Source organism: Lissotriton vulgaris, chromosome 1_1, assembly GCF_964263255.1.
Source record: "Lissotriton vulgaris chromosome 1_1, aLisVul1.2, whole genome shotgun sequence".
In the NCBI taxonomy this organism is placed as follows: domain Eukaryota; kingdom Metazoa; phylum Chordata; class Amphibia; order Caudata; family Salamandridae; genus Lissotriton; species Lissotriton vulgaris.
Window position 1 is genome coordinate 625998531 of NC_141685.1, and position 22042 is coordinate 626020572.

The 22042-nt window shown below is 45.5% G+C and overlaps 1 protein-coding gene across 1 annotated transcript in view; it reads right to left on the reverse strand.

The window, feature by feature from the left end:
* LOC147747587 (vitellogenin-1-like) overlaps positions 1 to 22042 on the reverse strand; it is a 1134322-nt gene that overhangs the window by 214168 nt on the left and 898112 nt on the right. Inside the window, exon 29 of the mRNA XM_086925703.1 lies at positions 9013 to 9202. Coding sequence (XP_086781829.1) covers positions 9013 to 9202 — 190 coding nt within the window. The remainder of the gene's footprint in view (positions 1 to 9012; positions 9203 to 22042) is intronic.

The following is a 22042-nucleotide window of genomic DNA, read 5'->3' on the forward strand; positions in this document are numbered from 1 at the left end:
ATTACCCACCTGCAGCAGGAGGTCCTGCGGCTGCGGGAGCAACAGATTGAGCTGCAGGCCCACGCCGAGGACCTCGAAAATCGGTCCAGGCGGAACAACGTCAGGGTCCGGGGCGTCCCGTCCGGCGAGGAGGGTGAAGACGTGACCGCCTACCTGGAGGCCCTCTTCCGCGCAATTTTGGGGGAGTCAGAGGACTTTCAAGTCCGCATCGACAGGGCGCACCGGGTGGGCCGCCCTCGCAGAGCCACGGCGCCCCCCCGGACATTTTGGCTTTTCTACCGGATTTCCCCCTGAAGGAGCGGATCCTCCGCGAGGCACGGCGGCAGCAGCCTTTCCGCTTCAGAGACCACCTGGTGGCCCTCTATCAGGACTTATCTACGGTCACACTGCAGAAGAGAAAATCCTTTAAAATCGCCACGGACTTCCTTCGGGAGCATGACACACAATACTCTTGGGGGCACCCCTTCCGCTTGATTTTCCGGTGGAACGGGACATTGCACCAGCTCCGGTCCCTCCAGGATGTCTGCGCAGTATTGGGCATCACAGCATCGGATACAGACACCCCGGCGCCACGCCGTAGACAAAGCACTTGAGATGGTTGCCAGCAGGCTGGGGAGAGGCGCTCCCCGCCACCGGAGCGGCCTGACTCACCCACGATTCGGGCGGACATGTCGGCCGCCATTCAGGAGGCCTCCAGAGCAACATCGAACAGTGAAGTGGCCTTGACGGCCTGAACTTACTCCGGGGGGAGTCTACAATAGCCTTTCATTATTGCAGGTGCGGGGGTTCTGGGGGTGGGGAGGGACGGGAAGGCGGGTGCAGGTGGTGGTGGCTGGACGTCCACTAGATCGACTTTCCACGGCCTTGTCCGATAAGGACCGGACTGGGACAATGACTTCTTTGAATGACTTGAGAAGCGGGGAGTGGGAAAGGGAATTGCAGGGGGGTGTTTCGAGTTTGGGGGTTTGCTGGGGGGCTGGGAGTTGGGAGCGGTATGGAGTTGGGTGTGTGAAGTTCCGGGGGAAGGGGGGTTCCACTTAGTTGAGGGGTTTTGGGGTTTGGGGACTGTACTGTGCCGTAGGGAAGTTTGAGTTCGCTGTGTGCTGAAGCTTCTTAAGGTGGCCTCTGTGTTTCGCCTGCTGGGCTGTGCCCACCTTCATGTGCGTTTCAGGGGTTCCCCTCCTTGATGGCTCTTAAAGTTGTTACTCTGAATGTGAAAGGGCTGAATAACCCGGTTAAAAGGCGGGCAGTTCTGTCTCTGTTGGAGAACTCTCAGGCTGACATCTGCCTACTGCAGGAAACCCATTTGCTGGCCAAAGATTGTCCCAGAATGCGTACCCCCAAGTTCCCCACGCAGCTTTTTTCCTCCAGAGCTTCAAAAACGGCAGGGGAGGCACTTCTGTTCTCTAAGGGGTTCAGGGGGGAGATCTTACAAAAGGTAGCGGAACAGAAAGGGAGACTTCTGGCGTATAGCATTAAGGTGGGGGGCTTGGTGATGACTGTAGGCTCCATATACGGCCCCAATGACCATCAAGATCAATTTTTGCACAGGGCATTGGAAGACGTGGCGTCCACCTCTGATAGGCACATAGTGTTAGGAGGAGATTTGAATCTGGTCTTTGACGCGACTCTGGACAGGTCTGTGCAACGGCGCCACCAGTTGGGAGAGCTTTCGAGCTCGGTTCGTACCCGACTTGAGGAGCTGGACTTGCATGACATGTGGCGCCGCCTCCACCCTGCGACCCGCGCATACTCCTATTTCTCTCACACACACAAGTCCTACGCGCGCCTGGACCATCTACTTGTGACTGGCCCGATGCTCGCACTGGCCTCGAATGCCGACATGGGGGTCCTCTCTCTTTCCGACCATGCGCCGGTGGAGGGTACCTTCAATATACCCCCGGTGGCTCGCCCGAGAGGGGTCTGGCGTCTCCGGAATACACTATTGCATAGGCGTTCAACGGTGCAACAGATCCGCGCGGCCATTGCGGACTTCCAGCGCGTAAACGATAACGACGACACCTCCCGCGCGACGCAATGGGCCGCCCTGAAGGCTGTGCTCCGGGGCGAATTTATCGCTATCTCCTCGGCGGAGAACAAGGATCGCCAGCTCAAACGGGACGAGCTTACCCGGCAGGTGCGGGAGCTGGAGCAGGTCCATCATAGAACGGGAGCCCCCAGAGTCTGGAGTCAACTGAAAGCCGCCAGGAAACTCTTGTCTGCTCTTGACATGGACCGGGCTGAGTACGCGATGCTTCGCCTGAAGCACAAGTATTACACCGGTGGCGACAGGTGTGGACGGCTCTTGGCCAACAAGCTTAGGGTGCAACATCAACAGCACCGGGTGAAGGAGCTGGTTACCCCTGCCGGAGGTTCAGTCACGGAGGACGAACAGATTGCGGACGTTTTCCGTAGTTTTTACGCTGACCTCTACACTGGCGAGGCCCCCTCCGCCCTGGCGGAGGCGGACTATCTCGATTCGGTGCCTCTCCCGTCGTTGACGCCGGATCAGGCCCAGTATCTGGAGCGGGAGATTCGTATCGAGGAGGTGGTCACGGCGATCTCCCGGCTTAAACCGGGTAAGGCCCCGGGACCGGATGGCTTCATCCCCCTTTTTTATAAGACCTTCTGTCAGGAGCTGGCGCCTCTGTTGACCCGCCTCTTCAATACATTCTCGGAGCCGGGCGCCATTCCCCCGAATTTCTTCAGGCCACGGTCTCCGTGATCCCGAAGCCGGGCAAGGACCTGACTGCCTGTGGATCCTATCGCCCTATCTCGCTACTGAACACGAATCTGAAAGTTTTCACTAGCATACTGGCGGCACGGTTGGCACTTCATCTCCCGGGCATGGTCGACTCGGATCAAGCCGGCTTCGTGCCAGGCAGGCAGACAGTGGACAACACGAAGAGGGTGACTCATATTCTTGAGAAGGCCTCCAGGATCCCCGGGGAAAGAATGCTCCTCTCCATAGACGCGGAGAAGGCTTTCGACAGAGGGCACTGGCCCTACCTAGAGAAGGTTCTGAGCAAGTTCGGGGTTGGCGAGAAGTTCCGGCACCTGATCTTCAACTGTTACCGGTTTCCGTCCGCGGTGGTCCGAGTGAACGGGGGCAGCTCCCGACCCTTTCCTATAGAACGGGGTACACGACAGGGATGTCCACTGTCCCCTTTGCTCTTTGCTCTTTATATGGAGCCGTTTGCTCAAAGGGTTCGACAGAACCCTGATATCATCGGGGTCAGGATGGGAGAGTTTCACCACGCGATTAGCCTCTATGCGGATGACGTCATTGACGCTCGATGACCCACGGACGTCACTGCCGGCTTGTATCGCAGAATTGGATCTCTTTGCCGCGGTGGCGGGCTTCAAGGTGAACCTCGGGAAATCTGCTGCCCTCGATATTTCGCTTACCGGCGCCACCAGGGCTGATTTGCAGAGGCTTTTCCCTTTGAGCTGGTCCGGGGACCAGATTCCGTATTTGGGGATCCTTTTGGCACCCTCCCTCCCCGCGATGGTCACGGCCAATTACGCGGCTTTGAGTACGAAAATCAGAGAGGAACTGGCTCGGTGGGATAAGGGCACGTTATCGCTGCTGGGTAGGGTAGCCGCAGTGAAGATGACCCTTCTACCTCAGGTACTATACCTGTTTAGGGCGCTACCGCTACAGCCCCCCACAGGGTGGCTCGCGGAGACTCAATCGGCCATTGCACGTTTTGTGTGGCAGGGCCGTAGACCACGGATCAAACGGGACATAGCTATGTTGGCGCCTGAATCAGGAGGGCTAGGGATACCAGATTTACGGAAATATTTCCAGGCCGCCCAACTGCGCTATCTGGTGGAGTGGAGCCGGTGGGAATCAGACAAACACTGGCTGTTTCAGGACCAGGCGGTAGCAGGCAGAACGCTACAGGAGGTGCCTTTCTTGAGGCGGGCTCATCGACCCCTATCCTGTACGCCTCTTTTGTGACGCGCGTCCCACTTCGGGTGCGGGACTCAGTGGCCACTAGGCATGAACTCACTACCTTCCCCTCTCCCTTCACGCCGCTGATTGGCAATCTGGACTTTGGCCCGGGAACGGAGCCTGGCGCCTACGACTGCTGGCGGGCGGCCCGCTGTTGCGCTTTGTATCACCTGTATGGCCCAGAGGGTGTCATCCCCTTCCCGGACTTACGGCGGGATTATGGCCTTCCCGAGACGGAGCGCATGCGGTATATGCAGGTGCGCCACTGGGCGCTACAGTCGCAAGTGCGCGAAAAGGCGGACCGGGAGATCACGGTGTACGAGCGCTGGGTAGTCACTCGCACGTCGGACGCTAAGCTTATCTCCGATTTGTACAAGATGCTGCAGCCCCCCCCCCTTTCATACCCACAACCTGGGTCGGCAGCGCTGGGAACGGGAGCTCGGACGAGTGTTGAGTCATACAGAATGGGACCACATCTCCTACCGCTCACGCCACTCTGCCTATCACACGGGTCTCACGGAGACCTTCACCAAAATTTCGACCTATTGGTATCGCACTCCTGAGAAATTACACGAGATGGATAGGTCAATACCAGGGGCGTGTTGGCGTAACTGTGGCCAAACTGGCACGCTTACTCATATCTTGTGGGACTGTCCCCTTTTAGCTTCTTATTGGGAAGAGGTCCTCTGCGAGGTCGACAAATGTTTCGAGATAGAGCTGCCCCGGTTCCCTGCCTACGTCCTATTGGGGTTGCCGAATGGGTTGATGTACCCTCTCAGGTCTAAAAGGGGTAGACAGATTGCAATAGCTCTGGGCTCAGCGGTGCAAAACATACTCATACATTGGCGCTCCACCACGCTCCCCACCGTTGTCGGCTGGCTGCACAGATTGTGGCATGTCCTTGGCATGGAAAAAATGTCCTTAGTGGCGGCGGGGGATGTAGATGCTTTTGAGGAGCTGTGGGCGCCTTTCCATGGTCTGTTGTGTTCTGAATTCAGGGAGATCACCTGCCCTAGGTATCTCAGGCTGTTACGGCTGACACCTCCGCCGGACCCGCCTGCTTGATTTGTCGGAGCCGGCATCTGGTAGCGGAGCCAACCGGAGGGTCGCCACGAGGAGGGAGCAGATGGTCACTGGCACAGTACAGGGGGTGGGTCGGGGTGTGGGAGTTGGGGGGTTTGTTGGTTGGGTAGGATATGGAGCAGGACTGTTTCCCCGCCCTTTTTCTCCTTTTTCCTTTTTCCCTTCCTCTCCCTTCCCTCTTCCCCTCCCCCCTCCTTTTTTCCCCCTCTCTTTTCTTTTGTCTTTAACCACAGGCGAGCGAGCTGTTTCCATGCTGGATGGTGCCCTCTGAGGCGACAGAAATGCTTTGATGTATCTAATGTACCGTACGCATTGACTGTGGGGCATCTGTGGTTTTCTTTTTTCATGTCCTTGTTGTTTCCTTCCTAAAAGAAAGTATTTAAAAAAAACAAAGTTCAGGCAGTTTTAAAAAAGAGGGGGCCCATCCATTGTCATCTGTTTTCTAACCTCCTCTTTCAAATAATTGGCAATATGTTCAGTCACGGGTCCGTGTTTCAAATATTGCAGGTTTAGAATGGCAGGATGACCTTGTCTCAAGCCATATCTCATTAAAACAGGTAAAATCCATTTTTTCCTAGGCAAGCAATAAAATTCACAGAAAAACATAACATGAATTGTCAACTATACAGAGATGTTATCACACAGGCATAGTCAAGAGTAGTTGGTGTGCTCTCACTGACAGTTTTACAATATTGCTGGCTAAATTAATCGACTCCAAATGGTCCAGACATAATGACTCTAAATTATGACTGGTGACATTATTGATACTGCCAAGGTTAGAGAAATACTCTGAATGTCCTATACTCTCTAGAAATGTTTTAACGTAGGTCAACCAGGAGATGCGATCAGCTGTGTCAAGAGAAAGACAATCGTTGATCAGGTTACTATTCAAACAAGTAAAAATACCGGTCAAGACCTTGTGCCACAGCAGGATAGGCTGCAATGTGATCAAATCTGAAAGGTAGGGCATCCCCAGCTCAGCGTGGCATATGAATACGGCTGTGCTACTCGGTACAGCCAGAAGATATCTTAGCAACCTGTTTTCAACTAACTGCAGGCCCTCGATGTTAGCATAACCCCAAATGCATGTTCTGTACATGGAAACAGGAATGCATTTAGCTTTGTAAATTGTAATAAGATCAGCAACTGGGCGCCTCCCCAACACCCTGGCAAAATTAATTAATGCACCAGTGGCTTTACAAAATAATAATTTTCTAGATTCTATAGCTTTAGCCCATAGACCCATTTTTTCAAATACAATGCCCAGGTATATAAAGTGGGCTGTGATTTAGAGTTTCCTATTATCTCGACACTTAGTGCTGGGCTTGCAACATTTCATTGTAAATGTTTTGTTTATGTTTACATGGAGGTCAAGATCTAACATATAGCCAGAAAAGCTAGAGATTACTTTTTGTAGGCCAATGGGGGTGCGGGCAAGTAGGACGGCAACGTCCGCGTATAGCAATGCTCCTATTGGGCGTCTTTTTATGCATGGCAAATCCTGACAGTCATTACTTAATTTTACTCCCAGGCTATTAATATAAAGAGTGAACAGGAGGGGCGTTAGCACTCACCCCTGCCTCACCCCCTTCTTTACAGGTGGGCTCTTACTGAGCTCTCCACCCTTCCATAGCGCACCGGGCCTTAGCGTCTAAATAGGACTGTTTTAAAAAATTAAGAATGGGTGGATCGACCCCCATGGTGTCTAAAATACTCCATAGCTTCTGGTGGTTGACACAGTCAAAGGCTGAACTCAAATCAACAAGTCACAAAAATAAGTTCCCCCTTTTGGCCTGTAAATATTTTCCTAACAGTAAATTCAAATTCAAACTCTGTTCGATGGTTCCCACACCTTGGCGGAAGCCGTACTGTAATAAGGAAATTATACAATTTTCCTCCGCACAAAGCTGAAGGCGGTTTAAGACAACACTCCCTGCCACCTTTGCAAAATAATCCAATAATCATATTGGTCTGTAGCAGCACCTGTCGTCACAATTACCCTTCTTATAAATAGGGACGAGCATCAACTCTGTCCAGGTAGCTGTGAATTCCAGGGTAAAGCAGGGTTTTAAGACCAAAGCTAGCAGAGGATTTGATTTAAATAAATCCACAGGTATGCTATTGGGACCCAGGGCTTTACCGCCCGCACTTTCATTAATAGCTAAGATCACCTCCTGGGCATAAAAATCAATTTCAATCGGAAGATGGTTAGGAGGATTTATACATAAGGCCGCCTCGTTTTGTGGATCCACCTGATTATTATAAAGGCCAGAGAAGTGGGTCACCCATTTGTCCTTCCCCATTGTAATTTCGATGCTGGGAGAGGAAAGATGCAAAAACCACAGTTGATGGACAGAATGCAGAACAATTTCATTCATTCACCCCAGTACAGAGATCTGGGGCTAAATCTATCGTTTTTTTGCACTTTACACCACCCCAGTTCAGACATAGCCATATGCAAACCAGCCTTCACCCTGTGCCTCATGGGAATAGTCCAGCCCGAACTGCCAAGCCATGTCTTTCCTGGACCGGAATCAAGCATTCAAGGACCGGTTTCTGGCTATCAGCCGTCTTCAGCCAGGATAGCTTGACTCCAGTGGTGTGGAGAGCATGGGACTCACGTCTGAGCATACCCATCCCACTCGGAGTGACAAATGCAAAAACCACAGTTGATGGACAGAATGCAGAACAATGTCATACATTCACCCCAGTACAGAGATCTGGGCCTAAATGCATCGTTTTTTTGCACTCCACACCACCCCAGTTCAGACATGGCCATATGAAAATCAGCCTTGACCCTGTGCCTCATGGGAACAGTCCAGCCCGAACTGCCAAGCCATGTCTTTCCTGGACCAGAATCAAGCATCCTAGGACCGGTTTCTGGCTATCAGCCATCTTCAGCCAGGATAGCTTGACTCCAGTGGTGTGGAGAGCATGGGACTCACGTCTGAGCATACCCATCCCACTCGGGGTGACAAATGCAAAAACCACAGTTGATGGACAGAATGCAGAACAATGTCATACATTCATCCCAGTACAGAGATCTGGGCCTAAATCCATCATTTTTTTGCACTCCACACCACCCCAGTTCAGACATGGCCATATGCAAACCAGCCTTCACCCTGTGCCTCATGGGAACAGTCCAGCCCGAACTGGTAGAGGAAAGAGGCATCACTGCCTTCCAGAAACCTTTTGTATCTTTCAAGTCTGATGCTCGTATTACATTTTGCCATAATCCAAGCTTTATGGCCGACTTGCATTCCTTAAGGCATGCCTTATAGGCTGATCCTGCCCTTTTTACAGCTACTCGATCTTTTATGGGCTTATGCAAGGCAGTTATCAGTGCTGCATGGGATTGTGAACATTTCGAATCAAACCATCCACTTCTCTTGTCAGCCCGTTTCTTGCATTTTACCCGTAGTCTATTTTGCATGGACTGAGTTATATTTTTAAAAGAGCTAAGAACATCTGGTTTATTAGCGGTTTCATCAAGGCAGACTATGAAGTCGTCTTTACAGGTGGTTAAAAGGTCCTTGCATAATTCAAATGAATTTACACCTGCCCATTTGACTGTGTAACCAATTTGTCTATTAATGACAATATCTTCCGCCGGATGAGTTGCCAGTATTTTACTAGTTAACACCTTAGCGGGGAGGTCTAAAAGAACACTAATCGGGAAGTGATCACTATAAGCAACAGGATGTACTTTAGAATCGTGTATTCTGTCTGCGTATCTATTTGAAACCAATATATGGTCTATACCTGAAAACAGGCCATGTGTATAAGATCGCTAGGTAACCAAACGTCTTGGTTCGGCCTAGCCTAGACCCCGCCAACATACTAATCATGTACAGTTTGTGTGAATCCTTTATATTGAGTGTCACCACTAAAATGTATAAAATGTAGATATTCTAGTCTAGCTGCATAACAAGGAATTTAAAAACAACATTATTTTAGAAGATCCTACTTACGAAAAGCCCAGCTTCACGTTAACTGCATGAGTAGCAGATGGGTACGCAGTCTTTGTCATAGCAATAAGGAATCTCAAGCGATCAGTGCAGTCCTGTGCTAATATAAAATAGCAACCTGTAGATGCCAGTGAACACTTCATAGTCCTATTATCAAATGTAGTAAATCCATGTTCATTCACTTCGCATTCAACTGCAAAAGAAAAGGTGAAGTTCTGTCTTTGAAATTTTGGAGTTATATTTTCTTTCACAAATATGATATGTTTTCACTTGGGAATACTTTAAATCATAAAGACTGGATGAACAATGCTACAAAATCAGCTCTTTCCTGAGGTACATAGACGACATTTTCATAGCTTGGAAAGGTAGCAAAGAGGAAGCCCTTTCATTTATCCAAGACATTAACAATAACTCCCTTAATCTCAACTTCACAGCGCATATAGACAAGAACAGAATCCAATTTTTAGATGTTGAGGTGTACGTTACCAATTGTATACTTAACACTACGCTACATAGAAAACCTACTGCGGGCAATGCTACATTGCACGCAACTAGCATGCATTCCAAACATACTATTTCAGGAATTCCATATGGCGAGATTTTAAGGTTGAAGAGGGTCTGCAGCTCTTCTTCTGACTATGACACGTGTTTAGGAGAACTTATGACACGATTAAAAGCGAGGGGTTACTCTGATACCATTCTAAAGGCATTATTTACAACAAGGGGTGGTGAGGGACAGAGTCTCTGAATTAAACAGAAAGCTCTCACCCAGTCAAGAGATCAGGGCTAGATCCAACACCGTTTTTTAGCTCACTGCACCATCCCAGTTTCAGAACCTGGCTGTATGCAAATTGGTCTGTTCCTGTCCCAGTGCATGATGGGAACAGGGCAAACCAAACTACAAAAGCCATTCTAAAGACAGCCATCAAAAAATCCTCTTCCCGGTCCAGGGAAAGTCTCTTTCCAATGTCCACCTCTGAGACTGAAACCCTTACCACAACAGAACCTCTATTGGATTGCCCGCGCCTGATCACTACTTACAGTAGGGAGGACAGAAAAATCAAGTCCATAATCAAAAAGAACTGGCCTATCGTCCTTAGTGACCACATACTAAACACCAGATTGCCTGCTTCCCCTACTGTCACTTTTAGACGCGCTAAAACCATGGGCAATTCTTTGGATAGAGCAGCTCCTGAACTTAAAATGAAAATACCTTGGTTACGCCCAACTCGAGGTTTTTTTCAGATGCTCTAATTGCCGAGCCTGCAAATTCGGTATCACTACTTCACACTATTCCACTCCCTTTAGTGCAATTGCCAAACCGATTTTTGGGTAACTTCTCTTGCAAGACAGATCATGCTGTTTACGTCCTGACATGCACCTGCAGGCTTAGATATGTGGGCAGCACTAAGCTCCAGGTGCATGTCCAGATATTACAGCATTTACGGGCAATACTACCCAGTGACCCGGCATATCCGGTCGCTCGTCACTTTAAAAGGGTCCACAATAATGACCTGACGTGTCTGAATTATTTTGTTATTGGAGCAGTCCCATGTCTCAAAAGAGGGGGTGATCGTGAATTGCAGCTCAGGAAACTGGAGACCAGATTTATTCTGGAGCTCGATAGCCGTTGGCCGAACGGGCTAAATATTATCGAAGAAATGCATCACTTTCTGTAAACTTCCAAGTCTGTGCATTCTATTATTGCTAACTGTACATATTAGCAACCCAGTTTCCTCTTATGTGTTGTGCTCTTTCTCCTAGTTAGGTTCCCTATTAGGAGATACTTCATCGAGGCACTAGCAGAGCTGTAAACACTATTAGTGAACCGATTTGACATCTAATGGCGTATAAACTTATCAGATCTAGATCTTATTATGAATATGTATTCTATAACATACACTTCCATCTGTTCTACATGTATTTTATAGTTCTGTATTTATTATGGTATTTAGTTTTTTTTAAACTTAATTCCTGTTGATATATGCATTCGAACTGTATTATACTGGCACATTATGAAATTTTCCTCCCTTTTTCTATAGAATTTTTGTATAGTTGGTCATGACGTGTATGTACATATGGGATATGGTAATTTTTTTACATATTCCCATTTTTAACTTTTTGATACTTTTCTACCATTTGTAATTTTTAGAGAAACCTATTATCCAGTAATGCAGTCATTTATGAACTCAGGAAATTGAGAATTTAGACTTATATGAATTACAAGGTATCTCTGTTCCGATGGTAATGCGGCTTACTCTTGCACTTTGCACTTTTTAGATTTTCACACTTTGCACTTTTTGCACTTTATCTTTCGCTGCTAAATGTATAGATTTGCACAAGTTATAAGAAATACTGCATATGGCTTGGAGTGATATGAATTCAATTATTGTTAGGCCAGTGAATTATATCTTTTTGAATGTATATTGATTGTCTATATTTTGTGAGATTAATGTCTCTGCTAACTGGCTATTATCAGCCTTCATACATATTGATCCCACCATTGTATGCCAGTTGTGGTTGGTATTAATTACACGGATTTAACCAGTAACCATGTTTCTTTTACGGTATGTGCAAGAAAAGACTCGCAGCGATAGTATGTTTCCACTATCTGTTACACACGTGACACTGGAGGTCACCACTAGGGGGTGGTGATGTCACCATTAAAAGTATATAAAAAAGCATTTCAATTATAAACATGTTGCAGCGTGAACAAGGGCTCTTTTGCTCGAAACGCGTTGCTGGTTCTGTTGGAGTAAATAAACAAACATCTTGCTGACTTTGTTGGTCCGTTCCTCATTCTTGCTGGCGTGGAAGCGGTGTCTGCGAGCGCAGAGCGTGCTGAGGAGGAGCTTTGTTTCTCATATATATATATATATATATATATATTACCTACTGGCGGTCGCCAGTAGGTAGTTATAGTTAGGATTTTTTTCAATGTTAAATCTCAAAATTCTATTTGGAATAACTTTGGCGCCGGTTGATGAATCAGCCTGAAAATTTCCTCAGAATAGCCTCGCGGCGCCCCGGTCCTTCCCCGGAAGTTTGGGGGGGGATTCGTCAAGCGGGGGCTGAGATAAAAGGGGGGTCCCAAAACGTGTTTTCCCCATATTAATTTCCATAGGGCAGTCAACCTCACTTTTATCCCCAAAGGCTGAATGGATTTCCACCAAACTTGGCAAAATTGTAGGGACTGGTAGCCCGATGTGCCTTTGCTATGTCTCAAGATATGTGCTTCAGTGGATTTTGAGTAATTTAGGTTCAAAAAAATATATGTATCTATGGCAGGGCCCTGGTACATTCGAAATAGTCCGGAGCGGCCGCCATCTTGTGTCTCGGTAGGATCGAGATACCAGAGGTGGCCAAAACAAAGGGGAAAATGACCATAAGGGGGCAGGGTAGACCCCCCTGACCCCCTAGGTTTGATGTGGGGGCTCCTCGGTACGCGCACCGGGGAGCGGACCGAGAAGCGTCCCATGGGGAAAAATGAATAATAGAGTTTTTTAAAAATGTAAGTCATTTTATATAAATGGGAGGTAGTTCTGAAAAGAACTTTTTTTTAAATTGTTTTTGTTGTTTTATATATTTATTTTTTCTGAACATTTTTTACTTTTAGTGGTTTTTCAAAACAATTTTATATTTTTTTGTTTTTTTAGTACTTCGAAAAAAACAGAAGGATTTGAAAATGGCTCAACAGGAACAAAAAAAAAACAATTAAGAATCATTGCTTTCGTTTGTGAGAGCACTTGTGGTTTTCTTCTGCTCTGTTAATTAAGGTGATACTTTTTTCACCATAAGTAATAGTAGCCCCACAATAAATACAAACTATTTTGAAGTTTGAGAATTTACTTTGGATGTTGGGCACCATTTGACGCCCTTCAGGTGCTGCAAAAGATGATTCCGCACTTGAGGTGCTAGGCTGAGGGGTCTGTGGGTTTTCAGCCATAGCTCTCACCTGTGCTTTGGCCAAATTATTTGGGTGCCACCTTTCCATGTGGCGAAGCATGGTGTGGTTGCCAAAACTATATTTTTTAGCAGGATTGCCACGTGAAAGGATGTTCTTGCAAATTAGACATGTTACTTTAGGGGCATTAACTTTCTTCAGTCCTGCAGGAAACTTAAAGAATTGCCAAATGTAGTGCTCCTTTACATGAGATGGGTGGGGTTCCTCTGGTAGGAACTGTCTCTCCTGCTCCTCCTGCTCGTCTTCCTCCTCTTCGTCCTGCTCACGACCAAAAAGCAGAGGTGGTGGTGGTCCTTTTGGTGGTGGTGGTGGTGGTGGTGTTGGAGCACCAGCAGCAGCAAGTAGAGTAGCCATTATTGGTCTCTCACAAAGAAATAGCTCTTGCTCTCTCAAAGAAGAAAGTCAGAATGAGGAAAAAAGGTGGGGGCTTTCTTCATTTGGAAAAAAAAATATTAGGAACCAATGAAAAGTGTTATTTTCAAGTCACATGACCCGATGAGCTTACGTTACACGCTCCGGCGCGCTTACGTTACGCGCTCCGGGCCACGCCGCGGAGCGCTTCTGGGTGCGTTTACGCAGCGCGTCATAAGAGACATCGCGCGGCTACGCGATACGTCACGCTTATGCGACGCGTCACGATGTTGTTTTCGATCGTTACATTGGCGCTAACGGGACGCTTCCCGGTTCGCGCACCGGGGCGCTTCAAAATACTATGCTTTCCGGGACGCTCACCGGGGCGCGCACTGGGAGCGCTCCAGGGCAAAAAAAAAAATACAAAAAAAAAAAAAGAAAAATTGTAAGGACTGGTAGCCCGATGTGCGTTTGCTATGTCTCAAGATATATGTTCCAGTTGTTTTTAAGAAAATTAACTTTTAAAAAATATATATTGGGCTACATTGGGCTATATATATGTTAGAGCCCAAATGTAGCCCAATGTAGCCCAATGTAGCCCAATGTAGCCCAAAGATGGCCACCAGAGACAAAAAAATACAAATGTAGCCCAAATATCAGCCAGATGTAGCGCAACTATAGCCCAATGATAGTATGTACCAGAGTGTTCTAAAGAACAACTAGAGCACTAACAGTCTTACTTATAAAGTGAGACTTTTAGTTAGGAATTAGCATTAAAAAACCTTTGAAATTCACTGAAAAAACCATAGTCTGAAAAATCTAGTCCTTGTCTTTTTTTAAATGTGTGTTGGAGTGTTAGAAGATTTTGTACTTAGATGTCGAATCGTTGTGTTATTTGGCTCTTAGTTTCTTAATTTTCTTAACACTCTCTTTGTGCTTTTACATCTTTGCACTTTTACTTTCTTGTGATTTGTTTTGCATGTTTGCTTATGTTACATTTGTTGATTTTGATAAAAGGGGGATGTGTTGTAATGTACATGTCTGTTACATCCTCCCTGTTTTTTCCCCCTGCTGTCCTGCTTGGCCCTTGATGATGTAATTGGAATGTTGGGTGGGTTGTTGAGTAAGCAGATGTCAGTTGGCTTGAAGGGCTGAGCAGCTCCTGTTGGGGTCTCCTGATTATCTCTAATAAACTTATGATCCTAATATACCTACAGACTATGGATCTTCCTTGATTGTATCAGTTTCACACCAGTTATAGTTAGGAATTAGCATTTAAAAAACCTATTAAATTCACTGAAAAAACCATAGGTTTCACACCAGTTATAGTTACCTAGAAATTTTACTGACATAAAACCATTGAAATTACCACGTTATAGTTAGTTGGACTCACTATAACTTGTGCGTGTAATGCACTGCTGATGACATCACATATTACATCACTCATGACATGGTCAGTGACATCACGCACCGGGGAGCGTCCCGTTAGCGCTATTGCCGCGAACGAAAACATCATTGTGACGTATCGCGTAGCCGCGTCTGCGTGATACGCATGGCGTAAGCGCACCCGAAAGCACTCGAGCGAATACGATCGCGCAACGTAAGCATCCGACGCGCCCCGGGGGCGCATCGCGTAAGCGCGATGGGTCATGTGACCTGAAAATAACACTTTTTATTGGTGCAGAACAGTTTTGGTTTTCCAAATTATGAAAGCCCGGGTCATGTGACCTGAAAATAACACTTTTCATTGGTTCAGGACAGTTTTTTTTTCCAAATGATGAAAGCCCTCACCTTTTTTCCTTATTCTGACTTTGTCTTTTGACTGAGGAAGACCTGTTTGGAGATCTTTGAGTAATATTTTGTACTTATAATGGCTACAGTAGCAGCAGCAGCTGGAGCATCTGCACCACCACCACCACCACCAAGAGGACCACCACAACATCACATTGGTGGTCAAGAAGAAGAGGAGGAGGAGGAGGAGAAGGAGGAGGAGGGGAGGAGGTGGCTGCCAGAAGACAATACCCCATATAGGCCAAAGCAGCACATTGTATGGAGTTTTTTTCCATCCCAGAGGGCAAGAAGAAAGTGAATGCGCCAAAGGTGACTTGCCAAATCTGTGGCATTGAACTTTCAAGGGGGAACCCTAATAAGAAATATTCATTTGGCAATAACACCATGATTCGGCACATGAAGCGCAAGCATCCCAACAACTATGCTGCCGCAGAGGTGAGAGAACTGGCCAGTAATCCTCCCCAATATTAACCCAGCACCTCCAAAAGAAAGCAACACACTCCATCCGGACCAGCGACAAGGGAGATGGTCCCAAACATTCAACCAAAGTTTGGGCAATACAAGATCTCTTGTATTTTTTGTGGTAAGACCATCACCTATGGTGAGCAAAGCATAACGCTCATCAACCGTGCTGGTGACAACCACAAATGCCCCAAAAATCCATAATTTTTTCCTGATTTTTTTTTTGCTCCAGTTGAGCCGTTTTCAATTCCCTGTTTTTTGTTTCTCCCCATAAAAATAACAAAAAAAATATAAAATAGTTCATAAAAGCCAAAAAAAGTACAAAATGTTCAAAAAAACATTAAAAAAATATAAAACAACAAAAAGAAGAAAAAAACAGTTCTTTTTAGAACTACCTCCAAATTACAAAAAAAGGCTACATTTTTTAAAAACTATCATTCTTTTTTCCCTATGGTACGCTCCCCGGTACGCTCCACGGTGCGCGTACCGGGCGCTCCCCCCGTGCAAATCGGAAAAAAAAAATAATAATTTTGCACCGCGGGGCCCTTTTATAGCCCCCACATCAAACCTAGGGGGTCAGGGGGGTCTACTCTGCCCCCTTATGGTCATTTCCCCCTTTGTTTTTGCCACCTCTTGTGTCTCGATCCTACCGAGACACAAGATGGAGGCCGCTCCGGACTGTTTGGAATGTTGACAGACACCCGAGAGCCAACCAGCTTTTCGCGCTCGAACTCGCGCAGCGCGCTGGTTAGCGCCCCGGTGCATTCAAGCTGGATGGCAAGAAGAGTTGCGAGTGCCTGTTGAAAGCACAGGTGCGCATTTACTATTTTATATATATACATATATATATATATATATATACATAGATAGATAGATAGATAGATAGATAGATAGATAGATAGATAGATAGATAGGGTGCTATATGAATGGTCGGTGTTTGGTGGGGGGGGGCAGGTTTGGCTGTCTTTGGTGGTTGTCCCCGGAAGTTGGCTGCAGGCACTGGCTGTAGTGTGGGACTGGCTGTCTGCGAGGGGTTCAATGCAGGGCCCTGTGGCCAACTCCTTAGCCATGCATGGCCAAAGGGGCAGCAGGAGGTTGGCTTTACTTATGGTAATTAAATATTACATGCACTGCTAATTACCACACCTTTTACATCACTCATGACATCTTCTATGACATCATTGATATTACTGCAACATTTGTCTTCAAATAATTGATGGGAAAACTGCATTTCACCTGACTAAAATGTTACTTTAACCTTTTTTTAGTGACCCAATTATAGGCATGGACATGCCTGCCAAACCCAGTATAACCTACAAAAGGGCCACATCCCTACACAATAGTCTCGTCTCCAACTGCCCAGAGTCCAAGCCTTCGAATGAGTGGCTTAGGGCACCCAATGGCTTTACCAAATGTCACTCTTGTAAAGCGTGCCTATACGGTATCAATAAAACCAGTTACCGCACAGCCTTCAGTGACAAAGAAGTCATAATTACCAAAAACCTCCACTGCAAGACCGAATTCACTATTTATGTCCTTGAGTGCACATGTCCATTAAGATATGTGGGCAGCACCAAGCTACCAGCCAACATGAGGGTGTTACAACACATAAGTGCCATCACTAATCATGACCCCACTTACCCCGTGGCCAGACATTTCCGAGAGACAACTTACAGGACCTCCGTTATTATGTCATCGATACAGTGCCCAAAACAAAACAAGGCGGAGACAGGGAACACAAAATGCGTAAACTGGAAACCCGCTACATTTTAAACTTCAATAGCAAAAATCCGGGAGGTCTAAACAACACTGAAGATTTACATACTTGTTTATAAAACACCTTACCATCTCAAGCCTACCCCCCACTCAGGAGACCATGCCACCCACTGAGCTTCACCTCTTGCGTCTTTTTCTTCTAGTGTCCTCTTCTCTGCCATTATCAGCTTATGATAGATTATTATTTGACACCGTTTGAAGATTTACATTTTTTCTTCTTGAAACTTTTTTCTCTTTTCCCTAGCCGCCAACTTCTTCCCCTTACCATAAATCATTTTGGTATTTTAAATTTCACTGTTTATTACTATCAGCACTCTTTTACCACAGTTCCTTACTAAACATACACTTTAGTTTATTACGGCATCCATTTCTAGCAGGGGAATCACTACTAATTTTGTATTGTTTGGCCCTGTTGATAACCACAATATTCGTTGTTGCTTTGCATTCAGGCATCTATTATGAAATGAATACCTTTTTAAAGCATTAATTTGTTTATTTTCATACAAGTGTATATACATGAATTGATTTTAACGTAGATATCATATATTTTTGTATGCAAGTATAATATTTTTATATGCTAGGTCACACCTACACATGCTATATTTACAACTGCATATGTATATATTTCATGATTATTGGTTTCAAACTTTTTGGCCCTTTGTGATTATATGCATTTATACTGTCATTTTGAATGCCATGTTTCCCCTGTTCAATTGCCTTTAATATTCATTATTTTTCACAAAACATGATATCATTCGCAGTACTTAAAATGAATTGTCTTTGTAATTTAGGAACGACAAAAATACAAACAAAAAAAAGATTTCTTTTATTTCTATCACCTACCTCACAGTCACGTGCTATAGTTGCAGCCTTTTAAGTGGTCCACTGAAACGTTAGCGTTGTCATGTGATCAAGCCACTCCGGTGGTGAAACGCGTTATGGCCGTCAACAAATAAACGCTCAGAGATTTTTTGCACACAGCCTGGGTTCGTGTCTGCTTGTTTTCTGCTGGAGTTCCACGTGGGAAGCGGTTTCCTAGAGCAGTTTTCCGGATATATATATATACACCAAGCTCCTCATCAGAGGAAAAACGAATCGCTCACCTTCCGTGATCTTTTAAAAAAAGCATTTATTCATTTGCAGCTTGCAGTCTGTAGAATTTCCTAATGCATTTTGGTCCCAACTTGGACCTTTATCAAAGGAGAAAGACGCCACGGCAAGTTCAGGTGCAACAGCTGCTTCAGCACATTGATTGATTTATCAGGGTGTCTGCCCTCTAGTGGTCGCCTCGCAGGGCTGATTCTCCCCCAAAGTGTGCTGGTACTTGCAGTCCGTTGTTGCCCATGCAGAGTAGTCCTTGCTGTGTTTGTCGTGCTGCAAGCAATTTGTCACGAAATCCCCGCACTCCACTTTTCAGGCTACAGGGAACCTTGTCCAAAGTCTAGTCCTTGGAGGCTGCTCGCCTGCCCTTTAGCTTTGCGAACATCCAGATTGGGTCCAGGGTCGGGCAGTATCCGGCGCTCTTCAGTGGGGGAGCGTGACTCGAGGCAGGACATTGCCTCATAACATACACCAAGCTCCTCATCAGAGGAAAAGCGAGTCGCTCACCTTCCGTGATCTTTTAAAAAAAGCATTTATTCATTTGCAGCTTGCAGTCTGTAGAATTTCCTAATGCATTTCGGTCCCAACTTGGACCTTTATCAATGGAGAAAGACGCCATGGCAAGTTCAGGTGTAACAGCTGCTCCAGCACATTGATTGATTTATCAGGGTGTCTGCCCTCTAGTGGTCACCTCGCAGGGCTGATTCTCCTCCAAAGTGTGCTGGTACTCGCAGTCCGTTGTTGCCCATGCAGAGTAGTCCGTGCTGTGTTTGTCGTGCTGCAAGCAATTTGTTATGAAATCCCCGCATGCCGCTTTTCAGGCTGCAGGGAACCTTGTCCAAAGTCTAGTCCTTGGAGGCTGCTCGCCTGCCCTTTAGCTTTCACGAACATCCAGATTGGGTCCAGGGTCGGGCAGTATGCGGCGCTCTTAAGTGGGGGAGCGTGACTCGAGGCAGGACCTTGCCTCATAACATACACCAGGCTCATCATCAGAGGAAAAACGAGTCGCCCACCTTCCGTGATCTTTTTAAAAAAGCATTTATTCATTTGCAGCTTGCAGTCTGTAGAATTTCCTAATGCATATATATATATTTTCCCTGAGAAAAACATAGGTTTTGGACGTTATAGTTAGAAATTCAAATTTAAAAAACCTTAGAAATTCACTGAAAAAAACAAAAGGTTTCAGGGATGTTATAGTTAGTTGTAGATTTCACTCGTACAAAACCATAGAAATTCAGCTGTTATAGTTATATAACTCGTGCCCCAACAATGCACTGCTGATGACATCAAGTTCAAGTTCACTTTTATTGCATGATTAATAAAAAACGTTACAATCTTCGTATGGAGTAAATAAAGATAAAATTACATACTATAAAAACATTCTTTCATTGTTAAACTTCCCTGAGTAGATTTTTGTTATCGTTTCTTTGTTTCCCCCATGGGCAGTTCTTTTAGTTCTTGGACAAGTGTATGTGGGGTTTGAGGGCGCCTTAATGATCTTCCTGCCGTGATCGCACTCTTGTACTCAACGATAACTGCCATTTTTTTCATTGGTTGGCCTGGAGCTGATTTTTTACCTCAGTCATAAATTTAAGTCCCCGACAGGCCAGGATTGAAGAAGTACCTCCCAGCCAGCTTATTACCGCTTGCCGGCATGTGTTTATGTTCAGTGTAATGAAGATGTCTCGTAGGTACTGTCTTCTTAGGGCCGTAAGTGCCTGGCACACACAAAACAAGTGTGTTAGAGTTTCGTTGTGGTATCCATACAGTCAGCATTGAGGACTACCTTTTTGATATTTCCAGGATGGTCTTAGGTCCTTGGAATAGTGAAGACCCATTCGATAGTCAATGCAGATCTTTTTTAGGTGTTGACTGAAATGGGTGGCTAAGAGAGCCTGCAGTTTTTGTTGGGTATAGGAGGAGATTACTGTCCAGGCGTGACGTCGGTTAATCAATGTTTTTTGTCCTCTAGTAGTGATTTTCTTTTTGCTGCACGGTTAGCTGTTTTACTAAAGTATGCTTGGTCTGTTTCTTTATTCCATACTTCTAGTAATTCCAGTTCGGACAGGCAGGTACTCAAGTAGGTTCCCCACAAGTTTCTTTGAGGCTGATGACGCCACATATGACATCACTCGTGACATGCTCAGTGACATCACTGATGTCATCTCAAATGACATCACTGATGACATCATCCAGTGAATGTTTGTTGCTGTAAAATATAAAAATATGTTTTATATATATATATGAACAAGGGCTTGCTTAGCCCGAAACGCGTCTTGCTTGACCAACTAAACTGAAAATAAAATACATGCAAACCGATCTGGTGGTCCGTCTCCTGCTTTGCCGGTCCGAATGGGTTGGAGGTTGAGCTGTGGAGTTTCTCTTGAATATATATATATATATATAAAATTACATATATACCTATATATATATATATGCGAAGGTGTATTGAAATATGAGTTGGCGTATGAGTGTCTTTTTTTTTTTTTTTTTTTTATTGAAAAATAAGGTGTAATTCCATTAAAATCCAATACATATTTAATTGAAAAATTATACATGTATAAAATGCAGAATGTAACACACAAAAAAAAAAAAAGTTAGTCAGCACAGTACAAAACATAGTATAAAAATGTACATTCAAAATTCATAGTTCCTGGGGGGTTCATATTCCTATTATAAATACATTGATCAACTTAAAACACTCATAAGTAATGTAATTTATCTTTTTGTTAGTTCCTCCATTTCTTCAAGGGCTCCCAGATATTTCTACCAAATTCTCGAGCTGTCCTCCCCTTAAATTCATATAAACATGCTTCTAGGTTATGCATACCTAACAATCTGGATAACCACATTTGAAATGTAGGAGCAACAGTATCCTTCTACCCAGCCGAGATAAGAATTCGTAATACCGCTACTGCAATGAACAATAACGCTTGGGTATCTCTCTCAACATGAAGTTTATTGTCTATCCCTGTAATAACCAGGGTAGGGGATAGGTTGATATTAATACCTAGCAGCCCCTCCAAAAATAAAGTTATTTCACTGCGTATTAAGACCAAACTAGGACAGTCATAAAACATATGCAATAGGTCTGCCGGGCCTGAATTGCATTTGGGGCATTTATCATTTTCTCTAATTCCCCACCCATACAATTTCGCAGGGGTATAGTATAGGTTAAACAACGTCTTATAATGTTGAGACCTAAAGTTTACTGCACGAAAAACTTTCTTACTTAATATTAGGGCTAGGTCTATATCGACATCCGGATCCCCCAATTTTTGTGCCCATGTGGCCTCAGTTTTCTCCAGATCATCTGTGAGGGCGAGCAACGCAAAGTTGTAGGCAGTACCTATCTTCTTTCCCCCTTTTTTTAGGTACTCAACCAGTTGACTATCTGGGGGTATCAAAATCTTTGGTCTTTGTGCTAATAATGTTTGAGAAATTTGTTCATATAAAATCCAGTGGGTACCGGGGATCCCAAACATCTTCTGTAGGTCGTCAAAACTATAGAGAGCACCACCTTTCATGATGTCGCCCAGAGATCTTATCCCATGCTCTCTCCATGAGTGTCTTAATGGATGATTTAGT